General features: G+C 36.5%; 1 protein-coding gene across 1 annotated transcript; it reads left to right on the top strand.

Annotated features, from left to right (window-relative positions):
- The first annotated feature begins 2406 nt into the window (after positions 1-2406).
- Positions 2407-24390, top strand: LOC129356945 (Fc receptor-like protein 5). Its single transcript, XM_055026481.1, has 14 exons — positions 2407-2608; positions 3045-3311; positions 8374-8632; positions 9157-9173; positions 11638-11931; positions 12460-12729; positions 13103-13354; positions 13876-14001; positions 14105-14120; positions 22093-22172; positions 23162-23212; positions 23297-23359; positions 23444-23520; positions 23935-24390. The coding sequence occupies exons 1-13, from the start codon at positions 2407-2409 to the stop codon at positions 23485-23487; spliced, it is 1941 nt and encodes a 646-aa protein (XP_054882456.1). The 3' UTR covers positions 23488-23520; positions 23935-24390.
- Positions 24391-24879: the final 489 nt, after the last annotated feature.

Genomic DNA, 24879 nt, shown 5'->3' on the forward strand with positions numbered 1-24879 from the left:
GCCACTTTCCTTCTCGGAGGTCTGACTTCCTCGGTGTCTTGCATCGTCGTCTCCAGATTTTCCAACCTTCTTTTGTAGCTCACCTTCTTGACCGAGTGCATCTGCCGGAATGCCATGAGTTTTTTTTGGAGCTGGTCTTTCTCGGACTTCAGTTCATCAATAGTCTTTAGGTCCCTCATCAATTTGTGTGAAAGAGCATTTACCTCCTTATCGACGCCCTGCTTAAATATCTGTGCCTGCTCTCTTAGAGCAGAAACGTCCCTTTCATATGTAGCCATAAGTTTCTGGTGAGAATCTTTAGTCCGTTCCAGTTCACTTCGGAGAAGACTCTCTGTTTCTCTGAAGTTGGCTATCTCCTGGGACATTTCGTTGCAGGTCCTCCTTCTCGGCTCTCAGCTTTTCAAAGCGCTTTTCGTTCTGCTCGAGTTTCTCCTCGTAAAACATCTTAGATTCGACCTGGAGCTTCTCCTCACGATCGTCGGCTTCATATTTTGATTTAAGCTCCTCGTATCGCGTCTTCATTTCTTCCAGCTCTTTGTGGAGGGCGTCACCTCTTTCTTTTTCCGCCTTAATTTCTGAGGTGAACGCTTCCTCTTTAACAATGCAAGACACCTTCAGCTGCTCCAGGTCCTCTTGCAGCAGCCTTTTCCTCTTGTGTCTTATTTCGCCATGGAGAGTGGAAGCGATGGCGACAGGGTTGAGAGTCTCAGAATCTGCAAACTTCTCTACTGCCAGCAGTGTTCTCTTCATTTCTTTGCCCCTGTTGATAAAAACCTTCTTGAGATTTTTCTGCTTTTCCAGCTCAGCTTTGGTGTCTTTCAGCTCTTTCTCCAGACTGATCACCTTTTGGTTCTCTTGAAACCACTTGGCTCGCTCCATTTCCAAGAGAGAGCCAAGTCTCTGGAGTTCTCTCTGGAGCTCAGCGGGAGACGCTCTGTTCTCACTCCATCCTTGATGTTGTTGTCCACCTCTCCACTCCCTCGGCTGGGATCTGAACCCGCCTTTGGGATGCTGTGGCCTTTGATACGGCATATCTCGATCTGCAAACAATGTCAACCTCGACTTTATTGGCGCTTTGCGTACGTCTGAACTGGTCATCGTGTAGCTAGCAATGAGCAGAAGGTGGAAGTTTGCTACATAAGAGAACAGAGACGATGACATCACAAGCATGACTAGTTGTGACATCATACAAAGAGTGGTGACCATGGAGATCTCTGCCGCACTAATCAGCAGCCCCTCACCTTCCTTCCTGTATCAGATGGAGATGCGCTGTTGACGTGGCTGTCGTTTATTTTTCCTGTCGATTTTTGTTCATGTTCGTTTTTCTTTCTTTTTGTTGCTTTTTGGGACACGTTACATGAGTCATCAAAATGTCAGACAGCAACACTGTTTTCAGTCACAGTCTTCTTCAGATTCGCTGGAAGATTGAACCCTGGAGATCCTTCCTGCCATCCACCAACGAACCTTGAACATTCTTGGATGAGATATTTAAGGGTTATTGCATCAAACCAGAGTTTGGGAGCTAGAACTTTAGATTTGGTGAATATATAATGTTAAGAAAGAAAGTCGGTTTTCTGGTTCTGCACTGTGGCTGTTAGTGATAAGGTGCATTTTCAGCCATTAAGGAGAGATGAGAGAGGATGATAAATCACTGAATAGTCCTGAAAAATGTTTATATATATATCTGTACATATACATACATGAATATATCTGTACATATATACATATATTTACATATGTATATAAACATATATATGTATACATACATATATTTATGTATGTATGTATTGTTGTTGTCAAAAGTTTACATACACTTGTAAAAAACATAATGTCATGGCTGTCTTGAGTTCCCAATAAGTTCTACAACTTTTCCTTTTCTGTGATAGAGTGATCGAGACACATACCTGTTTGGCACAAAAAACAGTCATAAAGTTTGGTTCTTTCATAAATTTATTATGGGTCTGCTGAAAATGTCACCAAATCTGCTGGATCAAAAATATACATACAGCAACATAAATGGTAAATTTTGGTGATATAGAGAGTTGTGTCAATCAAATTAGCTTCATGTCATGGTCTCTTCACTTCTTGTAAGTGATTCTGATTGACTACAGTTGTTTACTGTTCTTGAGCCCATTGAAATAGGGCTCATTTGACCCTGTGATTAGACTCAGCCTCAAAAGCTACAATGGGAAAGTCAAAGGAACTCAGTGTTGATCTGAAAAAGTGAATTATTTACTTGAACAAGTCAGGGAAGTCACTTGGAGCCATTTCGAAACTGCTACAGGTCCCAAGAGAACTGTGCAGACAATTATTCGCAAGTATAAAGTGCATGGAACAGTTGTGTCACTGTCACGATCAGGAAGAAAATGCAAGCTATCACATGCTGCCGAGAGGAGATTGGTCAGGATGGTCAAGAGCCATGGACTGAGAGGCTGCCGTGCAAGAAAGAAGCCCTTGCTCCAGAAAAGGCACCTTAAGACTCGGCTGAAGTTTGCTGCTGATCACATGGACGAAGATAAAACCTTCTGGAGGAAAGTTCTGTGGTCAGACAAAACAAAAATCGAGCTGTTTGGCCACAACACCCAGCAATATGTTTGGAGGAGAAAAGGCGAGGCCTTTAAAAGTGTAAGTGAAAAAAGTGTATGATAAAGAGCTATTTAGTAGGTGAAAAATGTGAGTGCCAACCAAAACAGAGACTTTTATAATGTTTTAGCTTTAACTTTTAAATTTGAGCTTTAACCACAGAAAGCTACATAATTTTTTAAAGTTTAATTAGTAATAGTTTTATATCAAATTGGTCAGATCATGATTTCTTAGTTAATGTCAAGTTGTCACAGCGAAGAAATATTGAATAATGTCAACTTGAAAGTGTCATGATTTACCGAATGACACTTTATGACAAAAGTCATAAATATTCACAAAGACTTACTTCATATTTGTGACTGGCGTTATATCATGTTTATGACGGTGTCTTATTCACAACTCGTCAAATAAAGTTAAATTCTTTCTCTTAAACTAATACATTATGTTGTTTATGTGAACAGTTCTCAATCGAGCCACTGTGACCCTGAACCCAAACTGGCCTCTGATATACAAAGGTGAGAAAGTTATTCTCCAGTGTGAGATCCCAGGAGGAGAAGGAAGAAAATGGACCTTTGAATGGAGACCAACCAGGTTAAATGAACCTCAAACATCCCAGGAATACATTATCATAACTTCAGCTAAAGAGTCTGATAGTGGAGAATACAGCTGCAGAGGAACAAGTGGAGATGACTCAACAGACTGGAGCGATGTGGTCGTATTAACTGTGTGTAAGTTGATCAAAAATCATAAAATAAATATTTAATGTGTTTGGTATGAGTAAGCTGAGTGTGTTTTTCTGGACCTATGTTTACATAGCAATTGTTATCAGTGTTAATATTTTAGATATTTCAGCCACTAATTGGTCTCATCCTTTTTCCAACGTTGTTCTTCCTTAATTGTACAAATGGACGAAATTACAATTTAATGTATGTCTTGAGTTCAGCACAAAAGTTTGATTTAACTCAAGTCTGTCTTAGTTTTAAAGGTATATCGCTATTGATAGTTATGCAAGAGTAGATAATTAAAATAGGATGTAAGAGTAAGATACAAACTAACATTTCTCTCTGAGTTCATTCTAAGGCGAGAAATTGAAATAAACATTTAAGAGTGTTTTTTAAAAATGTAGTTAGGAGGCATTAAAATCTTTTTTAATATGCTACAACTCGAAAATATTCTAGTTTGTCAAACTATATTTCTTTAAATTGAAGCCTTTGGGTTACATAGAAATATTATAACACTTGACTGTTTGAAAAGTAACAGTGTTGAAAACATTAATGTGACTCTCCAACAGATGAACTCTCTGTGTCTCCATCATGGCTGAGTCCTGGAGCCTCAGTGACTCTGAGCTGTCAGGTTGAACCTTCACCTTCAGGAACCAGGTTCTTCTGGTATAAAGCTGTTCCTGATCCACCACGCAGATCCTACAGCTATGAGCTGCTGCCTGGCAGCTCTGATGGGACTGATGAGAATTTCTACATTGTTCATGGACTCAATAATACAGCAGGTTATGTGTGTGAAGCAGGACGTGGAAAACCAAACTACAGAAATCCAAGTTTTGTCTTTTCAGCAGGTCAGTTTGTTTTGATGTGTCTCCTTTCAATGAGCAAGTAATGATCTGTTTACATTGTTCCTATTCAGCCATGCACTTTATCTTTAGCAGTAAATTAATTACATTGATTTATTATCAAAGTAAAGAAGAAATGTCAAAGTTTTTATCTTGATTTTCATACAGTTTTGAATTTTAAATCCAAAGCAGCAATAAAAACATAAAATGAAAAAGTGAAAAGTAAAAGTTTTGGTGCTTTTGACAAAAACAGGCCACCTCCAAAATCACTCATAAACCGCAGTTTGTGTCTTTTGAGACAAGTTTTTGTTGAAGACATTTTATATGATTAGTTTTTTGCTATGATAAGATTCATATTTGACTTAAGACAATAAATATATTTTCAGCTTTATTCAGCATTTTTGTAAGTGGAGTTATTTTATTGTGCTATAAAATGGCACTATCTGCCTGGAAAATACATAAAACTGCCCCTTTAAAAATGTCCCACCCTTACGCCATCAGTCCACAAAATGTTCCAATTTAGACGAATTTAGTAATTTGTAGCATCGGGGCGTCATATGAACTACAAGCACAAACTTTAGAACTGGACGTCACTTATATGAACGAGGCAACACAGTTATGATTGCAGATCTTTGACTTTATTCCACCAACAGTGACAACCAAAGACACATTCATCATGTCTTATGTCTAAAGCACCGAAACTAGACATCTGAAAAAAAAATATTTTCTGAAAACTAAACAAATGATTTTTCAGTATCAAGATTTGGACTTAACCTCTGAAATTACAGCAGGTGATATCCAATTCTACAGACTCCAAAAGGGACACAGTTGGTTAAATAATCAACACAAACATATTAAAGCCCTGGTACTAGCATGTTTCCTAACTGATTCAAATGAACATCAATAAGACTGATCTATTAATTCATCTTTGGCAATAAAATCGGTTCTGAATCATCAGTTTTTTGCTTCACAAGCTTTTAAGCACACAGCCACACCACAACCCTGCTGGCCATTAGCAACGCCGTGACTGCTGTTGTTTTTCTGGCATCACAGCCACATCAGGCTAACAGCACGATGCTATCATTAAACAACAATTTAGTTTCACATAAGTCACAGTTTTAGGCCTGCTGTGAAGGCCACAAAACTTTGCATAATGACGCGTAGAGGAACGATGTCAGACACGTACAGAACAAATGAATCGTGACTTTGCAGAGCTCCCTATCAGAGCTAACAGCAACACCTTCTCTATGTGGTCAGTAAATGTGCTCAGCTCTAAATGAATAACAAGCAATACTTGTGAGAGTGTGGAAAGTAGTGCAACAATAGTGGTATTACTGTGGTTAGTGTAGTTGCCATGTGCATCAACTTGTCTAGCTACTTTGTAGCATCATGTTTAGTTGTAGTTACACCTGCAGATCTTTTACAAAAAGTCTCCATGAGCGTCACAAACTTGGTTTTTAAAGCATTCCTTGTAAAAGAGCTTCACCTTAGAGTGGATGACTGATGCTAAAACAATGCAGTACAAGGATATAATATTGTATTTATAAACACATTTTAAAAGAACAAGCTCTCTAATAATTTTTGCACCACAATTTCATGCATATGCAGAAATCCACATCACCTATTTACATCTGTGCAATTTTGGTTGAGTGTTTTTTAAAGGCCAAGCGCAGATCTTTGCACATGAAACAAGTGAACATGCAGCGGACAGGAAGCATAACGGCTTCTAATAACTGCTGACACCAAAGCGGGGAGGAAACCGACAGTCTACACATAGGTAGGTAGACCTCGCATTTGATCTGCATGTGAGGATGGGGAACGAGCTGCTGCTGAGGCTGAACTTATTCGGTAAGTAAATGACTGAATCTCTATTGGCATTTTATATAAAAGTGTAAAACTGGTTGAAAATGTTCATATGGCACTTAAAGTAACATTTTAATGGCCCAGTTAGGCAATGTGAGTTAATAAAAAAGCTATTTTCATGTGAAAATACAAATGTTTAAATGTAATATCACTAATTGTGTCAGTTTGATAGAAATGTGTCTCCTAAAGAAGTTTATCTTTGTTTCAGTGCTCTGTGTGATCTTTTATGGAAACACTGAAGGTGAGAAATATATTTCATTTTTTCTCATTTAGTTTCTGTAATGTATTGATGTTTTTTTTATCAGATTTTTCATTTTAATACAGTTAGTATGATGTTTTGTCTAGTGTTGCAGCCCTATTAAGTATAAGTACAAATTTATAGGCAAGTGAAACTAAACTAACAACCAGTGACTAGATGTTTTTTTATAGTTCGACTTTTCCCTTCTGGCTGTCAGCTAAAACCCAATGTACCGACCACAACCACCACAGGATCTCACCAGCACCTAAAACAGGATGCATCGTTTTTAACCACTTAAGTTTCATGCTCTGACTAAAAGAACAAAGTTAGTTACTGAACTAACTGGTGACTAAACTAACCAGTTACTGAACTAACTGGTGACTAAACTAACCAGTTAGTGAGAGATTTGTGTGAATTTGACAACACGGCCATATAACCATACATTAGTCTGCTGATAATTATGTATTAATTAATATACCTGACAACAGTTCAGTTGTGACTGACAATTTCATCCATCTGTTTCACAATTTACCATCAGCTGCAGTCTTAAGGTATCCTCATATGTTATACTGTTTGGCCCAGCTATAATTAAGATAATTAAGTTCCAGTTGCTAACCTGAAAATGGCTGGCAAATCTAAAGAGCAGGATATAATCTACAATTTAAAAAATGACAACAAAAAAACACATAGCTTTTGTACTTTGGGCAAAATACTCGCGTTGGGTTTCAATCATCTGGAATGTCCAATTAGAGAAAGAGGACTAACAGCTTCCTGGTCTAAATTACTCTCCGTTTGTTCTGCAAAAATACTGATCAGGGGCATGCTGTGGTGGCGTAGGGGTTTAGCACAACCCACGTATGGAGGCCTTTGTCCTCGACGCAGCCGTTGTGGGTTCGACATTTGCCACATGTGTTCCTCTCTCTCTGTGTCCCCTCTTTCCTGTCAGCCTACTTAAAAAAAAAAAAAGAAAAAAAGATACGGGCCACAAGAGCCAACAAAAAATCCTCAGAGAAAAAAAAAGTTTGAACATGGCTGATCAATTCTGTTAGTCAGAATTGATGCAACTGTTTGGTTCACAAATGAAGTTTTGAGACAGGAAAGCAGAACATCCTGAAATAATGTTCAATAATAACTCCACATAGTGACCCCAGAGAAACATTTATAAATTCTCAACTTTTACTTTTACCAATACAAAAAAACTATGATGTGACTCTAATTTATATCATTATTAAGTTATCATGATGATAGTTTCTGAGCTCTCAGGGTTTCTCTGACAGCTCACCAACGGCGATGTCTTTTCCTATGACACTTCAAAATCCCAAACTATTTTACCTGACAATTATAAATGATTGTGATTTAGCTCTAACAATCAGCCATGATAACATTCCTGCTTTATTGTTTTCTAACTTTTCAGAATGGGAAGACAAAGTCACTCTGACAGCAGACGCCCAGATCATTCAACGTCCAGGAGGAAGTGTGACTCTGACCTGTCATGCAAACAAACCTGCTGCTTTAAAATATGAGCTTTATAGACGCTCCTCATTCCAAGATAGGGAGACATTTACCAATAGATCAAATGGAGTTTTCAGGATTACTGAAGGAGGGATCTACAGATGCAGAGAATTTACAGAGAGATTCCTCACACCTATGAGCGATGATGTCACCATTAAGGAGAATGGTGAGTTCTAAGCTTTAAGGTAAAACAATAAGAATTGAGTCCCATATGTAGGACAGATTGTTACTCTGCTAAATGACTGATTTTAGACTTATTGTGTTATCAAATTGAACATGTATATTGATAACGTAAGACTAATGAGAATTAATCAACAAAAGATTAAACTAAACATCTTTCAGCTGATAAATAGCACTGCTCAAAGATACAATATGAGGTACTTTCATTCTACACTTCAAGACGTTTAAGTTGTTACAAGATTTTAAATTTTACATAATAAATAATCTAAGGTAGCACAGGTTTGAATGGAAAATATTTCATATTCTTACAACACATAAAAATTCTTGCTACAAAACAGAACAATGTAAATTTACACATTTTCTACAGGAAACAAAAAGACGTTTTTGTATTTGGTTTTTCTTGCGTCTAACTGTCCATTTGCTGTATTGACAGTTTCCAACAGAGTTTCAGTGACTATGGAGCCCAACTGGTCTCAGATATTCAGAGGAGAGACGGTCACTCTGAGATGTGAGATCAGAGGAGGTGAAGGAACTCAGTGGACGTATGAATGGAGACCAAGCAACAGAAACTCTCCCACATCCAGTGAATACTGGATCAACTATGCTACTCAATCTGACAGTGGAGAATACAGCTGCAGGGCTAAACATGGCTATCAGCTAACAGAGTGGAGTAATACCTTTAGACTGTCAGTGTTGTGTGAGTTAAATTCTCCTCTTTTCAAGCTTATCTTCATTGTTTATAGAAAAACTAAAAACTTTAACCAATTCCCCCTTTTTAAAATAAGCAGCTTCAGTTAAACACTTTATTTTGTTTACTTGTGTTATTTTTTTCAATTATGTTTAATTGAGAATCTGAAATGTGTGACAAACATACAGAATGGCAAGAAATCTTCAAAGGGGGAAAGGCTTTTCCTCATAAGTGCAGAGAGAAGATACAATCAACATTTAAATGAGAGTGAAAGTGAGCTGGACAAACTCAGTTATATTTAGATTAATAGAAAATCATAGCTACAGTACATGGGAAAGGAGAAGACAATGCAAACTATCATTTTAAATACTTTTATTGACAAACTAAATAGAAGAACTGGATAAATCGTGGGTTTTAATCAGGCATTTTCTGTTTTTCATGTGATAAATTACTGACTTCATTCTGTCAGAAGAGAAAGAGGAAACATCACAAGTTGAATTTTCTTTCTATTTTGTGGGAAACGTCCAGATCACCAGAAAGAGCAGGTTCATTAAACATATGCCGTTAAACCAGTTAGAAAGTAATACATGACAAGGGATTTTGTATTTTAATTTCCATTTTCTTTTTCTTATGTTTTAAGTAGAATTTTCTGATATGTGGTCATATAATATAAATTACACCATAAGAGCTAAAGACAAGCTTAGACTCTACAAATTGGTTTGCATCTGTTAATGATCTGCCCATGATCTCTTTTCTTCAACTCAACAGTACAGAAGCCCAGAGTCAGAATGACAGCAGTAAACACAATCATACCAGCAGGGGGCAGTGTAACACTGAGGTGTTCAGTGGACGGCTCTGCTGATTGGAAGATTTACTGGGTCAGACAGGAGTTTGAGTCTTCTACAACTACCAGTATTAAAAACAATGAACCAAATGGAGTCCTCATTGTCTCAGCTGGAGGTCTGTACAGCTGCAGAGGAGGAAGAGGAAATCCAGTTTTCTACACTGAAACCAGCAATAAGATCACTATTCAGGAAACTGGTGAGTTTAGTTATCAGCTTGTCAATAAAACATCAAGCATAATTTATTATTCATTAAGTTGTTACATAAATGGAGACATTAAAACAACTTTGATATGTACTACATATACTTGACGTTGAAATAAGTATTTTAAAAATATTTAAGCTTTAAAATTGTATATTTGATTTCTTTGTTTTACTATTGCTATTATTCAAGAATAGCAATAGTAAAACAGTTATCTTGTCAAATTGACTTAAGTGAATTAAAAAAAAAAAACATTTTCATCATTGTTTTTGTCTCTTTAACTTCTTTATGCAAACAGTTTCCATTAAACCCACTGTGATGCTGCAACCCAACTGGCCTCACATATACATTGGAGAGAAAGTTACCCTTAAGTGTGAGATTCAAGATAGAAGTTTTAGGAATGGAAGAAAGAAATGGAGAAAAAATAACTTGGAAAAACCTGGAATGTCCCAAGAATACACGATCACCACTGCAACACAATCCGACAGCAGTGATTACATCTGCAGAGCAGAAGACGGGTTCTCCTTATCAATGTGGAGTGATGTTTTCACTTTAGTTTTATGTAAGTTGGTCATTTTTTATATTAATATGAAAATTATGTTAATTTCGCTGCTCTTTCATTTTATTTAATTAGAAGTTGTCGTTGAACTTTTAAATGGTTTGCATCTTTTAATGATTTGCCCAAGTCCTCTTTTCTTCAACTCAACAGTACGGAAGCCGAGAGCCTCAGTGACAGCAGAGAACACAATCATACCAGCAGGGGGCAGTGTAACACTGAGGTGTTCAGTGGACGGCTCTGCTGATTGGAAGATTTACTGGGTCAGACAGAAGTTTGAGTCTTCTACAACTACCAGTATTAAAAACAATGAACCAAATGGAGTCCTCATTGTCTCAGCTGGAGGTCTGTACAGCTGCAAAGGAGGAAGAGGAAATCCAGTTTTCTTCACTGAAACCAGCAATGAGGTCACTATTTGGAAAACTGGTGAGTTTAATTATCAACTTGTCAATAAAACATCAATCATATTTTAAAGATTCAATCTGCCTATTTCTGTAAAACAAAATTATAAATGGAATGCAACATAATGTTGGATAATAACTGATAAAATAGTTGTGTCAGAACAACAACGTTAGAGTCAAAAGATGAAAACAAACAGAAAATTAATAAAATGATCCAACTGTTTCTTTCAGTAAGATTTTCTGCGATATATAAACCTCATGGTCTTTTTATCCTACTAACATGTTTTAACTATACAACGGCTGATTCTGTATCTGTTGCCTGGTCATGTTCTTCAGCCATGATCTGTTTGTGGGAGTTCAGATTGAGAATTCCTATCAGAAAGCTTCTGTTTTACTACGAAACTAAAAGTTTATAATAGTAAACTATGGGACTAAAAAACATGTTGTTTAATGAATCAGTCACCTCATAAACAAGGAAAAGTTTCAAAAACTTTTTGTCCTTTTCTAACTAAGGAGACAGGAGTTTTCTGATTCCTTTCTGGACATTTGTTAGAAACACCTGGAGAGGTGGTAGAGGTCAAACAAGGGTCAGGGCTGGAAAAGGCAATAACTTAATATTCAGAAATTAGTTATATTCCTTAGATGTCAAGAGATGCATAAGCCATGATGTTATGTAAGTGGTGGGTGATGCACTTCTATTGTCAATATGTTTGAACAATATAATCTTGGGAATGTTTGGCACGTAGCTATCATGCTACTTGGGCCAGGGAGCATCAAATTTCATTAATGACAAATTCCAGCACAAGACATTTTCCAAAAATGAGCAGAGTTGATAAAGAGACCAGTTTCTTCTGCAGTAGTTCACCAGTTTAATTAGGAACATTGCCTTTGGCTGTTGTCAAATAATTAAAGCTGCACTATTGGTTTTATATCAGCAAACATGTAAAGAAGCAAGAAGTTAAGGTGTTTGATGTTGATGTTTATGAGAAAATAAACTCTCTCCTACAGATAAACTCTCTGTGTCTCCATCATGGCCGAATCCTGGAGCCTCAGTGACTCTGAGCTGTGAGGGTTTGGAGCTTCAATCAGCAGGATGGAGGTTCTTCTGGTATAAAGCTGTTCCAAACGCAAACAGCAGTTACTACACCTATGAACTGCTTCCTGACAGCACCAATGGGACTAAGCAGAACACCTACGTCATTAATGGATCGACTCACACAGCAGGATATGTATGCAGAGCAGGAAGAGGAGAACCAAAGTTTTACACTTACTACAGTAAACCAGAGTTTGTCTGGTCAGCAGGTCAGTTTATTTCACTCTTTCTTTCAACTTTCATCAATTGTTATGTAAAAAATGGAGTATATTCCCTTAGTAATATAATTCTGATGTTCAGTATCTGATATGCACAACTATAGTTCATGTGGTTAAGGCTCTGGATAAATATCTAGATTGAATGTTTGATTGGTAAAATATTGGACAGAATGACAAACTTCACAGCTTTGCAACAAGAAGGAACCAGTGAAGGTCCTGAGTTCTTATCTCTCCAGTCTTTCTGAACGAAGTTATACCTCTGATTTTTGATGTATAGAAATATATCAATAGCTTCCTTACTGATATATTTCTCAATGGTTGAATAGCTTTCTGTCTAAATAGTTTAAGGAATATTGCAATTATTAAAAGAAATTAAGTATGAGGTATGCATTAATTTCATTTAGTTGATTAAATGTTCTGGTTTTCTGTATAAAGGTAATACCTTAATCATGTGAAGTAAAACATTGTACATACTTTTGTCTTGAAGTAAAATCTTTAAAAATGTATTTTGTTTTTCAGGTTCAGCAGCAGCTTCTCTCACTGTGAGTCCTGACAGAGTTCAACACTTTAGGTCTGAATCCGTCACACTGACTTGCAAAGGAAACTCCACTGACTGGAGAGTGAAGAGGTTTACAGAAACAGGCCGACTGTCAGACTTTACCTGCTCCACCTGGGGGACAATGACTGGATCTACATGCGCCATCAACAAGTACTGGTCTGATAGTGGAGTGTACTGGTGTGAGTCTGGATCAGGAGAGTTCAGCAATGCAGTGAACATCACTGTACATGGTGAGTTATTATTTCTTGTTTTGTTATTACACACTTTGTACATAAAAATAATCAAAATTTTTACTCTCTTTTCATCCCAGTACATTGTTAACTGAAACCAATTTATTATTATTGACATTAATTTGTTTACTTTTAGTTAGGAATCCATAATAATGACTGTCAAGTCTTGTATATTTACAGCTTTTCTCTACTTTATATGTGCAGAAAGTGATACAATTCACGTTTAGGTATTCTTTGATTTGACTTGAAATTGAGTGTTAAATCTTGGCAAAAGAAAAAACTGCTTTGTATTTGATTATTTTTTAACTGAAGTTTCTCTGTCACCTCTATTTCTAAAAATCACCTCTGAAATGTGATATTATATTTTTTACAGGTTATTATTATGATGATATTATCCTGGTGAGCCCTGTTCATCCTGTGACTGAGGGAGATCCTGTTACTCTGACCTGCAGAAATAAAGAAAAACTTCGTCTCTCCAATGTGTTTTTCTATCATAATGATAAACTCATCAATAATGACAGCAGAGAGGAGCTGAATATCTCTGCAGTGTCAAAGTCAGATGAAGGTTTCTACAAATGTAAACATTCAGGAAAAGAGTCACCAAGGAGCTGGATGTCTGTTAGAGGTGAGGAGGGATAAAATATTTGATGGATTTTATTTATTCATTCTTAATGAACGTAGGTGAAACCTGGCTGTCAGTAATTCATATTCAAATTTTTCTTTCTTGTACATTGGTTTAAAAGTCCTTCAAAAGTTCACTTTTCTCTCATACATGTGAAAATTGGTAGATTTACACCACAAAAACATTTTAAAGAAGATTTTTCAGTATATCGTATTGGAAAATAATATTGGAGAGAGAAATCAAGTTGCTGCAGTTGAGTCAACAATACAAAACAGTGTTGATTGGATGGACATTGCTGTACCTTTTTTAATAGAAATAAGATCTTAATTCACTCCAACGTTTATGACCTGGCCTTGCTTTTTGTCATTTGGTATCATCATCAAAAATACATTTGAAAAACACAAACAAGTGTTTAGTGTTAAGATATTATTGGGGAAACGTCATGTTTTCAATGCAAACAGAGAATAGGCTCATATAACTCAATAAATAATTTGCTTTCTTTTCAATGTTTTTCTTATTTCCAGTAGCTGTGTCCAGTCGTGGCAGTTCTACATTTCCTGACAAGCTGATCGTTGGACTGGTTGTTGGAATCGTTCTCATTATTCTCATTATTCTCCTGCTCTTGTTGTGGCGCTGTCGTCGGTCCAAAGGTGAGATCAGAAAAACTCTTACTTAAAACATCAAACCACATTTTGTTGTTGTAGCAACATGGCAGCTTGAACAACAAGATAATATAACTATTGTCTTTTACAGACTCGTGGTGTATCAGGTTGGTGCCACACATTGCCATATTTCACCCCAGATGTGCATCAATAATAGTTTGTTGACTCAAATTCACCGTTTCAGCTCCAGTCAGTCCAACAGAAATGATGTCATCAACCAGACTGAAAGCCATGGTTACAACACTCTTCGTCTCGGTCAGAATTTGATATTAATTATTTTCATGTTTTTTCTTTCCTACCAGACAATAATTTATGCCAACAAAAAGGAAACTAAGTGCTAATTTTACTATTTAGTTGTAGAAGTTGTTACTTTGTTGATCAAGTTTGTTTGTTTCTTTTCCTGCTCTTTAGGTGATGTTGGTATCTATGGGTCAGTCACATCCCAGGGAGCTGCAGGAGATGGTAATGTATTTTTTTTTAAATTGAGTGATAATGGTAGTTATGTATTATATGAGTCCACTTAGGAAAACAACACACAGCATATAAAAATACCACAACATTATTTTCTTTAATTTATTGTTTTTCTGGATCATGTTATGAGGGAAACCTCGTGAACCAGACGTGTTAACCTTCCTCGATCCTTTTAAAATATGTTTATATATTTTTCTACACTTTAGGTGACACTCACTTCTACGAGTCAGTTCAATACCCCGAAAGTGGAGGAGAAAGTATTAATTTTCAAAGACTTGATGATGTAATGAGCCTGATCATCAGTAACTGACGTATCGTCCCGTATTTTATTTGCAGAAGAACCTGAAGGTCCTGCATATTCTCTTATTGAAGTGACGAAAGCAGGACACAAGAGTGAGTCTCAAACAGCACAGAACGAGCAGCTGGAGACGAAAACGCTCAACACTTTTGACCCTGTCTTGTTTTTATAGGGGGCCTCATGAGCGCACTCCTTACTCTGTACTGAGAACAGGAGATTCAGGTACAATCAGCCACAATAGTTGATCTTTTTACTGAAATACATCTTCGTGACATCATGCCGCAGCTTAATATGATTTGCATCAGTTGGTCTGTTTCATACGTCTGTCTGTCAGCTGTTGTTATAATTCAACAGTTTTCCAATAAACTGATGATTTTATAATTTTATTTTCCATTTTTATACTTATAGTATAAAAAGTTTCCCGGCTGCAGAATAAGGAACTGCAGAGTGACGTTTGTCTTTCATCCGTTTTGAGTTTTGCGTTAAACTTATGTCGGCATCGTTATTAAAGATTACCTTGACAAATATTTTCAGCAAACCGTCTCTCCGTTTCCAGGATCATGGAGTCCTGCTGCAACAGATGAGGCTGTTTATTCAGAAATCACCATGGATACCGCAAGCTAAGCTGGATCACGCTGCTAAATACGAGATAAACTTTGCTTTAAAGAAAGCTGCATTTATGAACATGAAGCATTTTGTCAATAAAACGAAAAAATCTAATATAATATGTTTCATAGTTTTGATGACATACATGCTGATGAAGGACCAATATTGGTTTTGAGCATAATCTATCGGCTTTTTGTTTTAATTCATGTTTGAAAATTTGCATGTAGGGAGAGGAAAAAGTGAGATTTTTGAGCTTCTAACTTAGGAGCTTTTTTGCCTGACTAATTTTAAAACAATATTAATTTTTCACATAGCATAGATAAACTTATTCGTCATTAAATCTGAGCCACAATCCCCAGAATTACAAGCAATAAAGTTTTAAATATCTCACTCTGTGTAATGAACCTATGTACTTTCTGAGGTAAGTTTTCCATGACATTTAGATTTTTCGAGTTGTGATTGTATATCATCACCTTCCTCAAGTAATGACCTATGTCTTTTTTTTTCTCTTTTTTTTTTTTACCAGAAGAAATTTTTCACTTTTGTTGAAAAACAAATGCAAAACAACAACTAAGGCCATCATTTTAGGAAGGTGACACTAAAGGAAGTAGTTTGCACAAGACACTTGTGCAACTTTTTCTTTTTTTGCAGGCGAAAAACAAGTTTAGTTAAAATGTGTGTAATTGAGCAATAACAGCTTTAGACCCTCTAAATTTATTCAACAAACCTATCAGATTGCGTGCAGCGCGCTTCGGCTGCAGAGGAGTCAGAAACCCCTGCAGCCGATAGGACGCATAAATATTGAGCAACCATTGCGGTCAAAGCTGCTGCAGTTTTTAAAACTGAGTAATGGGAAGGAAACACGTAGACAGCTATGAAGAAGAAGTATTCTGGGAACTTCTCTTTTTTTCTCACAAGATAGAAGATTTCCTGGTTATAGTTGTTCAGCAGGTCGAGATGTGAGGATGGGAAACACTTGGCTTTACGCGCTATTCTGTGAGTACATTTATTAACGTTAAAAATACATCATTAGATGAACTAAGATTTTCTTAAAATGCCTCCTTGTCTCTAAATAAAGAGATACTGCAAGTATCAGCTGTATTGTTGTATTAAACACTTTCAGAAATGTTCGTAAATGCCAGTTTTTCTCTCTTATTGCATTTTTGTTTCTTCCCGATTGACCCGTTGTTCTGACTTTGTCCTAAATGTGTCTGGTTTATTTCAGTGTTCAGCTCAGTCATCAGTGGATACGTCAATGGTGAGACACATTTCCTAGTTCTGTGGTCTTGACTTTTCATGCCTAATATTTTATTAATAGTGGTATCTATCGAACTGCTGGTGGAATTGTGAAACTTCTTGTGTAAATAGCAGAAACACGAAGGTATTTCTGTGGAAAGACCTGAACTCTCTTCATAACCCACAAAGTTCAAAGTCGAGACGCAAGGAGCCACGATGTCATTGCGAAACCTTAAAATATTGCTAGAGTGAATGAGAAGCCGCAATATATTTTACTTTCTTTTGGCTTTATTATTCATTGGTAAGAACAATTGTTGGGTTTTCCGACAGAGAATAACATTTGTATTAAAAATCTGCACTGCTGTTTGAAGAAACTCACAAATCTTTTGGAGTGTGACGACAAAGTTCTCCAAAGATCTGGAGACGAAACGAACCCACAGGACCAAAGATCGTCCAGTATACCAGCGTCAGCTGCTGACCTTTTACTGCTACGTTTTTGTGCTGCTTGTTTCACCTCAAACCAACCTGAAGTTTTATTTCCAGGTTGTTTTGGAAGTAAAACTCTGAACCAATAAGACGAGAGCAAAAACTGCTCCATATGAGCCTGAAAGTTTATCTATCTTCTCATGCTTGATAAGGTTTCTGTTGGTTTGCAGACTGAATGAAGACACAGGAAACTGTTCACTGAGAATATATGCAAACGTTTGTGAGGTCAACAAGTCACAGTTTGCAAAATTAACCAGATTCAACATTTTTGTGTATGGCATCCTCAAACCTTATTAAACCAGCTGGAAACATGATTTCTATTAATCTCTGGTTGAGAATGTATGGAGCTCCTAAAGGGACATTAAAGTGAAGATGAAAAAAATGAACTTTCTTGGGCGTACCAGATAATATGCGACACCCACAGGATAGTATCTGGTTACGCACAAGATGCTATCTGGTGTCTGGTGCACAGGAGAGAGCATCTTTCCTTTTTCTGTTTTTTCTTCAATGTCTCTTTAATAAATTGCTGCATTGATGTTAATAGACTATTTATTAATGCATGTGTATTTGAAAAGAGAAGTAAACAAATTCAGAGGAACACACGTTTGGGATGGGAAAACTGCTCAATATGAGCCTGAAAGTTTATCTATCTTCTCATGCTTGATAAGGTTTCTGTTGGTTTGCAGACTGGATGAGAACACAGGAAACTGTTCGCTGAGAATATAAGCAAACATTTGTGACATTTCGTCCTATAATAGCATAACCACATTTTAATATTTATATATATTTTAAAGCATCCTTGTGTTTTCAACATGTCTATGAATTTGCAACGGCAGGATAGATTAAGAGTTTTCAAACTCCTATTAGGTTTTAATCTCTTCTCAACCTAAAAATCTGCTGGACAGGAATTGAACATGTCGATGTTTGAGTTGCTCATTGTGACGTTGTGGTCTGCAGTGGCATTGTGGGTACAGGTTCAATCCTGAGAGGTTTGAATCTCTCAGGGTTGAAGAGGTTCAAACGCATGCACGTTAAAACATGCATGTGTTTCAACGTGAAACAAATGCATTCCTGTCTGGTCTGATCCACCGTAGTGACAAAACTAGACAGTAGTGACTAGAACAACACGCTGGAATCTCTCTTTGTCTCAAATCTAACTATAATTTTTCTCTTCAAACTGTAAAAAGTAAAAAAAAATGATGCATGAACTTAAGTTTGAAATATTTTGACAGGACACAGAAAAGCAAATGGTCCAGATGATCCAAGACAACCACATGGACAAAAACATGCAAAACAAGCAGGATCCCCTAAAGGAACTGAAGGTACTGGTTGTTTTTACAGACATCATCAATTTGTTTATTATTGTTTTGTATATTTTAGCCCCTGCACTATGTAAATGTATTTTCTGTTCCAATCTATGATTGAATGAAGGGCGTGTTGGTGACCAAAATACCTCATCAGGGTCCCTAGAAACTCTTGCTGAACCTGAACAGCAAGGTAAACTTCCTCCATCTTCATCTACAGTCACAATTTACTGTTTTTAACATGATATGCTTTGGGATATTTATTTATTTAATACATGATGCAACAAATGTGTCTGCCAAGCAAAACTCAACTAAATGGGGGTTTGATGCTATGGTTGGTGGAGAACTTAAGTGGAAATATACTGGTGCACAGAGTTCTGTTTTAGTCATAATTCAACTTTAGACCAACAAAAAATATACATGTTTTTGCTGATTCACTGTTTCTTTTAAACTAATACATTATGTTGTTTATGTGAACAGTTCTCAATCGAGCCACTGTGACCCTGAACCCAAACTGGCCTCTGATAACAAAGGTGAGGGAGTTATTCTCCAGTGTGAAATCCCAGGAGGAGAAGGAAGAAAGTGGACCTTTGAATGGAGACTAACCAGGTTAAATGAACCTCAAAGATCCCAGGAATACATTAACATATTTTCAGCTAAAGAGTCTGATAGTGGAGAATACAGCTGCAGAGGAACAAGTGGAGATGAATCAACAGACTGGAGCGATGTTGTCGTATTAACTCTGTGTAAGTTGATTATAAATATTTCATATAAAAAACTTATTGCACATTTTTTAACATGTTTGATGCAAATAAGTGATAATTAGTTAAAAGGTCAATGTTTTTTTTTCATCATCATCATGTTTGTTCTTTAGACAGTCCTGATAAACTGGTTGGTCAGATTTTTTGGATTATCAACCAGTTCTTCCTTATCGATACAAAACGACTAATATTTTAATTAAAATACATGTTACAAGTTGAGCATAAATGTTTGTTTCCCCCAGAGCTGTCTTAGTTTTAAAGGTACAAACCTTTAGTTAAAGGTATATTGTTGACAGATGTACAAAAACAGCTACTATAAATAAAAACAAATTTTCTCATTGAGTCATTTCTGACGGTTTGAGAAAATGAAATATTTCAAAGTTAGAACTGCATGAATTCCTTCATAAAGTGCAGAAGAGTTAGAGGCAAAAAGTGCTTTTTACTAACTGTCTGAAAATAATCTGAGTTCTCTAACGACACTGAGTTTCTGACAGCTTGTCGAGATATTTTTCTTTAAACTGAAGCCTTTTATTGACATAGAAACTCTCCAACAGATGAACTCTCTGTGTCTCCATCATGGCTGAGTCCTGGAGCCTCAGTGACTCTGAGCTGTCAGGTTGAACCTTCACCTTCAGGAACCAGGTTCTTCTGGTATAAAGCTGTTCCTGATCCAACAAGGAGATCCTACAGCTATGAGCTGCTGCCTGGCAGCTCTGATGGGACTGATGAGAATTTCTACATTGTTCATGGACTCAATAATACAGCAGGTTATGTGTGTCAAGCAGGACGTGGAAAACCAAACTACAGAGATCCAAGTTTTGTCTTTTCAGCAGGTCAGTTTGTTTCAATGTGTCTCCTTTCAATGAGCAACTAATGATCTGTTTACATTGTTCCTACTCAGCCATGCACTTTATCTTTAGCAGTAATTTAATTACATTGATTTATTATCAAAGTAAAGAAGAAATGTCAAAGTTTTTATCTTGATTTTCATACATTGTTGAATTTTAAATCCAAAACAGCAATAAAAACATAAAATGAAAAAGTGAAAAGTAAAAGTTTTGGTGCTTTTGACAAAAACAGGCCACCTCCAAAATCACTCATAAACTGCAGTTTGTGTCTTTTGAGACAAGTTTTGTTGAAGACATTTTATATGATTAGTTTTTTGCTATGATAGGATTAATATTTGACTTAAGACAGTAAATCTGTTTTCAGCTTTATTCTAGATTAAATGTCTTTCTATATTAAATTTTAGATCCTGGTCCAGCAGCTTCTCTCAGTGAATCCTGACAGAGTTCAACACTTCAGATTGACTCTGTGTCTCTGAGCTGTGATGGAAACTTTACTGAGTGGAGAGTGATGAGGTTTACAGAAAGAAAGTCACTATCAGATTGCTCCATCTGGGGGAAAATGAATGGATCTACATGTGTGGTCAGCCTCTTGTCTTATAGTGGAGTTTTCTGGTGTGAGTCTGGATCAGGAGAGTTCAGCAATGCAGTCAACATCTCTGCACCTGGTAGGTTATGATTTATAAAACTTTTCTTTCAGATTCTTATTTATTGCAAACATGTCATTCATATACACTGCAGAATGTTACTGTTGGTTCCTCATGACTAAAACTCTATATTCATGAATTACTAATTTTTCACCACAACAAAAATACAATTTACCTTTTAAATTAAAGTAATAATCATAACATAAAATTAAATGATGATTTTGATGATTGCATGTAAACATTTACTTCAACTTATGGATTCTTTATGAGACTGGAGGTTCTATGTTTTACTTCATGACAGCCAAATTCGGTTGTTTTTAAATGCTTTAAATGCACAAGATCATTTGTAAGTGATTATTTATAAGTTAATTTTTAAACATCCACTGCAGATCATTTGTCTGAAATTGAAATATGTTATATAATATATATGTGACGCCTTTTCTTTTTCAGAAATATTTATGTAAATATAAAATATTTTTCTTAATGACAGCTGAATCTTTGAAACACATTAATGTCTGAAATTCAAATTTAATTTGACTGTTTTACAGACTGTTTTTGGAATAATACAATCCTGGTGAGCCCTGTTCATCCTGTGACTGAAGGAGATCCTGTTACTCTGAGCTGCAGAGATAAAACACAACAATTTCTCTCCAATGTGTTTTTCTATCACAATGATAAACTCATCAATTATGATGGCAGAGATGAGCTGAATATCTCTGCAGTGTCAAAGTCAGATGAAGGTTTCTACAAATGTAAACATTCAGGAAAAGAGTCACCAAGGAGCTGGATGTCTGTTAGAGGTGAGGAGGATTTTAAAAACTTCAGGTTTTAAAACCTGAAAGAAAACTAAATGGGTTTTTGAAACCATGTAGTAGTTCGAAGAGGAAATTTTGGATCTTTTTGAGGATGTAATGCAGATTTTCTTTCCCTGCTCAAGCCTAAAGTCACATTTATTAACAATTATTCCTTTTTAATGTTTCTCATTTCCAGTAACTGCACCCCATCCTGTCAGCTCTTCATTTCCTGTGCTGTTGATCGTTGGACCAGTTGTTGGATTTGTTCTCGTTATTCTGCTGCTGTTGTTGTGCTGCTGCAGACGGTGCAAAGGTGACGCCTTTTCCTTTTCAGAAGTATATTATTGATCCATTGTTTTTAAAAAAGAGAGATGAGGTGAGAGAAATGACTGCAGATGCAAATTAGCCGACCGTTAAATCCCTAAATCATTCAGATAATGAACTTAAACAACTCTGTTACTTAATATGCATTGTTGCTTATGAATAATAATTTTAAAAAATGGAATAATGTGATATAAAATATATATTTTCACAGGTTTATGGTGCATCAGGTCAGTGCAGCATGGTTTTATTTCCTTTAAACTACAATTTTCAAACTGTCATCAATTTAACTGCATGTATGATGTTTCAGATCGAAGCAGTCAGAGGGCAGAGGTCAAACCTCAAACACCAGCGATGCTGCAGATCATGAGCACAGGTCTCCTCCTCATGGTCAGAGCTTCAATGTTTGGGTTTAGTCTTTGAGATTCCCTGCTTCTAATCACATTAACATAACTAATGATGGTTTTTAAGCGTCTCCTTCATCCGAGTTTATTAAAATTCACCAGTATGTAACATCAATGCCAGACAGAAATTTTCATACAATCACGATTTGCACGAATGTCATTGATTTTGTGTTTTTAATGCTGCAGTTTCACTTCACTTTTGATGATGCGCTATGAAAATTGGTCTTAAATTGATTGTGGATCTTCTCACTGATCCACAATCAACACCACATGTGTAGTTTGACACGTATCCAGCTGATTGAAATTTGGAGAAATGTCCTCCAGTAAGTAGGAGAGAAGCTAAGAGTTTGAAGTTTGCAGCCGGCGTCACGATGGCTGGGTAGCTGATTGTTTTTAAAATGGTAAAAACGAAAATTGCTGATATTCATCCTAATTTGTTGGTTTCCTGGAATAAAGTCCATATTTTAAGAAAATGTGCTTTGAAGCATGAGCAGATGGTCCTAACTCAGATTTGCTGCTGCTCCTTTGCTTTAGGAACAGAACATATTACACAGCTCAAAAAACAGAGGCGTGCTTTTCTCCTTACAAACTCAAACATTTACTGTAACAAGCGATTAAAACATCGAGCTACTTTTCTTTGAATGTGTAGTAATATTAACATTTAAAACTATTGTTTCCACAACTCTTCTTCTATTTGTTTTCCCTCGGAAACAGCATGCGTGTCTCTACCAGTTATTGCTAAAGTAAAGCCATTTATCTAACTTGTGTACATTTTCATCCCTCCCATCAATTTTTTAATCATATTTAGACTTGGCGATGGCTGCAAAAGCTTTAGCAAAAGTTGCTGAATGACATTTAGCCACTAAATTCCACTTGTTCTACCAATTCTCCTCTGAAACGTGTCACAGGAATGTGTTCTTCAAGTATTATTATCTACATAAAAGCACACAAAACATTTCCCCTGTTTTGCTGCAGATAACGCCAATCCCTATGCGTCGGTCAAGACCTCTGAAGCGACAGGAAATGGTGAAGTATATCTTTGAAGCACGGCAGATACAAAAGTTAAAGTCTGATCTGCCGTGACTCGTCTAATATCATCAAATGTTTCAGCTGCGGATGAGTCCACAGAGGTCACGTACTCTCGCATTGAGCTGAAAGACATTGACAGGACGAGTGAGTTCCAGGCACGTTTAATGTGCAACGGGAGAAAACAGCTGAGTGGTTTCAACCTTGTTGTCGTTGTGCCCAATCTAACAGGGAGGCCTCGCGAAGCAGAGGAGGGCGCCGTTACTCCGAGGTGAAGTTGCAGCAGTAGAATGAGGATAAACTGAAAGGTAATATTTGATTTTGTGATGCCGGAAAGACAAAATCATAACAGCGATTTAAGGTTTACTGTCAACACATGGGTCCGGGCACCATTTAATATGAAAGTGAAAAATTGGGTTTGAGCTGGCTGAGATTCAGATTTCAGTATGTGACGGGTTTAGTCGAGTTGGTCGCAGTTACCAAAGATTTGGTCATAGAGTTCATGAGAATCTCATACTGGCCGCTTGCTTAATTGAGATCGATGAATAGAATAAATCCAAGAGAAAAATGAAAGGTTAAGAATATGTGTGCATTCATCTTTATTCGTCAAGGTCAAGAGTTTTTATCTTGAAAAATTGTACAGTGACGAATCTGTGGAAAGATTTCAGATCCTTTTCATTCTGTAGCTGAACGTTTGACACAGATCTTCTTTTCATTTCCAGACCAGAGGAGTCCTGCAGCAGCAGATTCAGTGGTTTTATTCTGAAGTCAGATCAGGATACCAACACTGCCACGTAAGACGCATGATCTGACGTCCTCTTCTAAAAGTTATGACGAGTTAAAACACATCACATCCTTCAAAATCCCACTTTTCCCACATGTTCCTGTTAGGAATCCGTTAGGGAAGCTGCTTTATGAGATTACTGCAAGAGCTGAAATGCTTGTTCTTAAATTCATTGAGATTTATTTGTATTTGCTGATGTACAATTTGACGTAGAGCAACCTTTCTTTAAGCTGATCGTTTTTCTTGTATTCTGTTGCAAAAGGTAGCAAAGAAAGAAAATGCGAAACATGTACATTTTTTGTTGAGTTTTTGTTTCACAATGTTTTCAAACGCATTAGTTGTCACTATAAGCTCTGTTTCTTTTTCAAATTTTGATAAAGTTGGTGTTTTCATATTTTCATAGTTTGTCTTTTTATGCTGCTGTGGTCTGTGCAGCGTTTTCATTTGCTACTGTATTACACTGGTAGTGTAGCAGTTATCCAATTGTATAGTCAGCTTTGCGTTTAAAATGTGATAACTTTATTGTTTTTCTAATGCACGAGTCTTAAATCAAACGGATTGTGAAGTAAGCTCTGTCAACATCCATAATTAAGTTTGAATGCATGAAGTAAGTGATTTGTTGGATTTTTCTGAAGGGTTTTATGTTGTCAGGAGTGATGGGGAAATGAGGCGTCATGAAGCGTTTCGACCCAAAGCAAAATTGTATTGATACTGTGTGACTCAATACTGACACCTGCTGGACATTAAAAACCCCTACAGGCAACATAGTTGACAGGCTGATTTGATGATCTAGTTTAATACAATAAGATTTAAGACATTGTATTTTATTGTATTGTTTTCATAAAAAAAAAAAAGTTTTTCCAAGATTTGAATTTAGTCTGTT

This window comes from Poeciliopsis prolifica, unplaced genomic scaffold, assembly GCF_027474105.1.
Source record: "Poeciliopsis prolifica strain line A6 unplaced genomic scaffold, Auburn_PproV2 SCAFFOLD211, whole genome shotgun sequence".
Classification (NCBI taxonomy): Eukaryota; Metazoa; Chordata; class Actinopteri; order Cyprinodontiformes; family Poeciliidae; genus Poeciliopsis; species Poeciliopsis prolifica.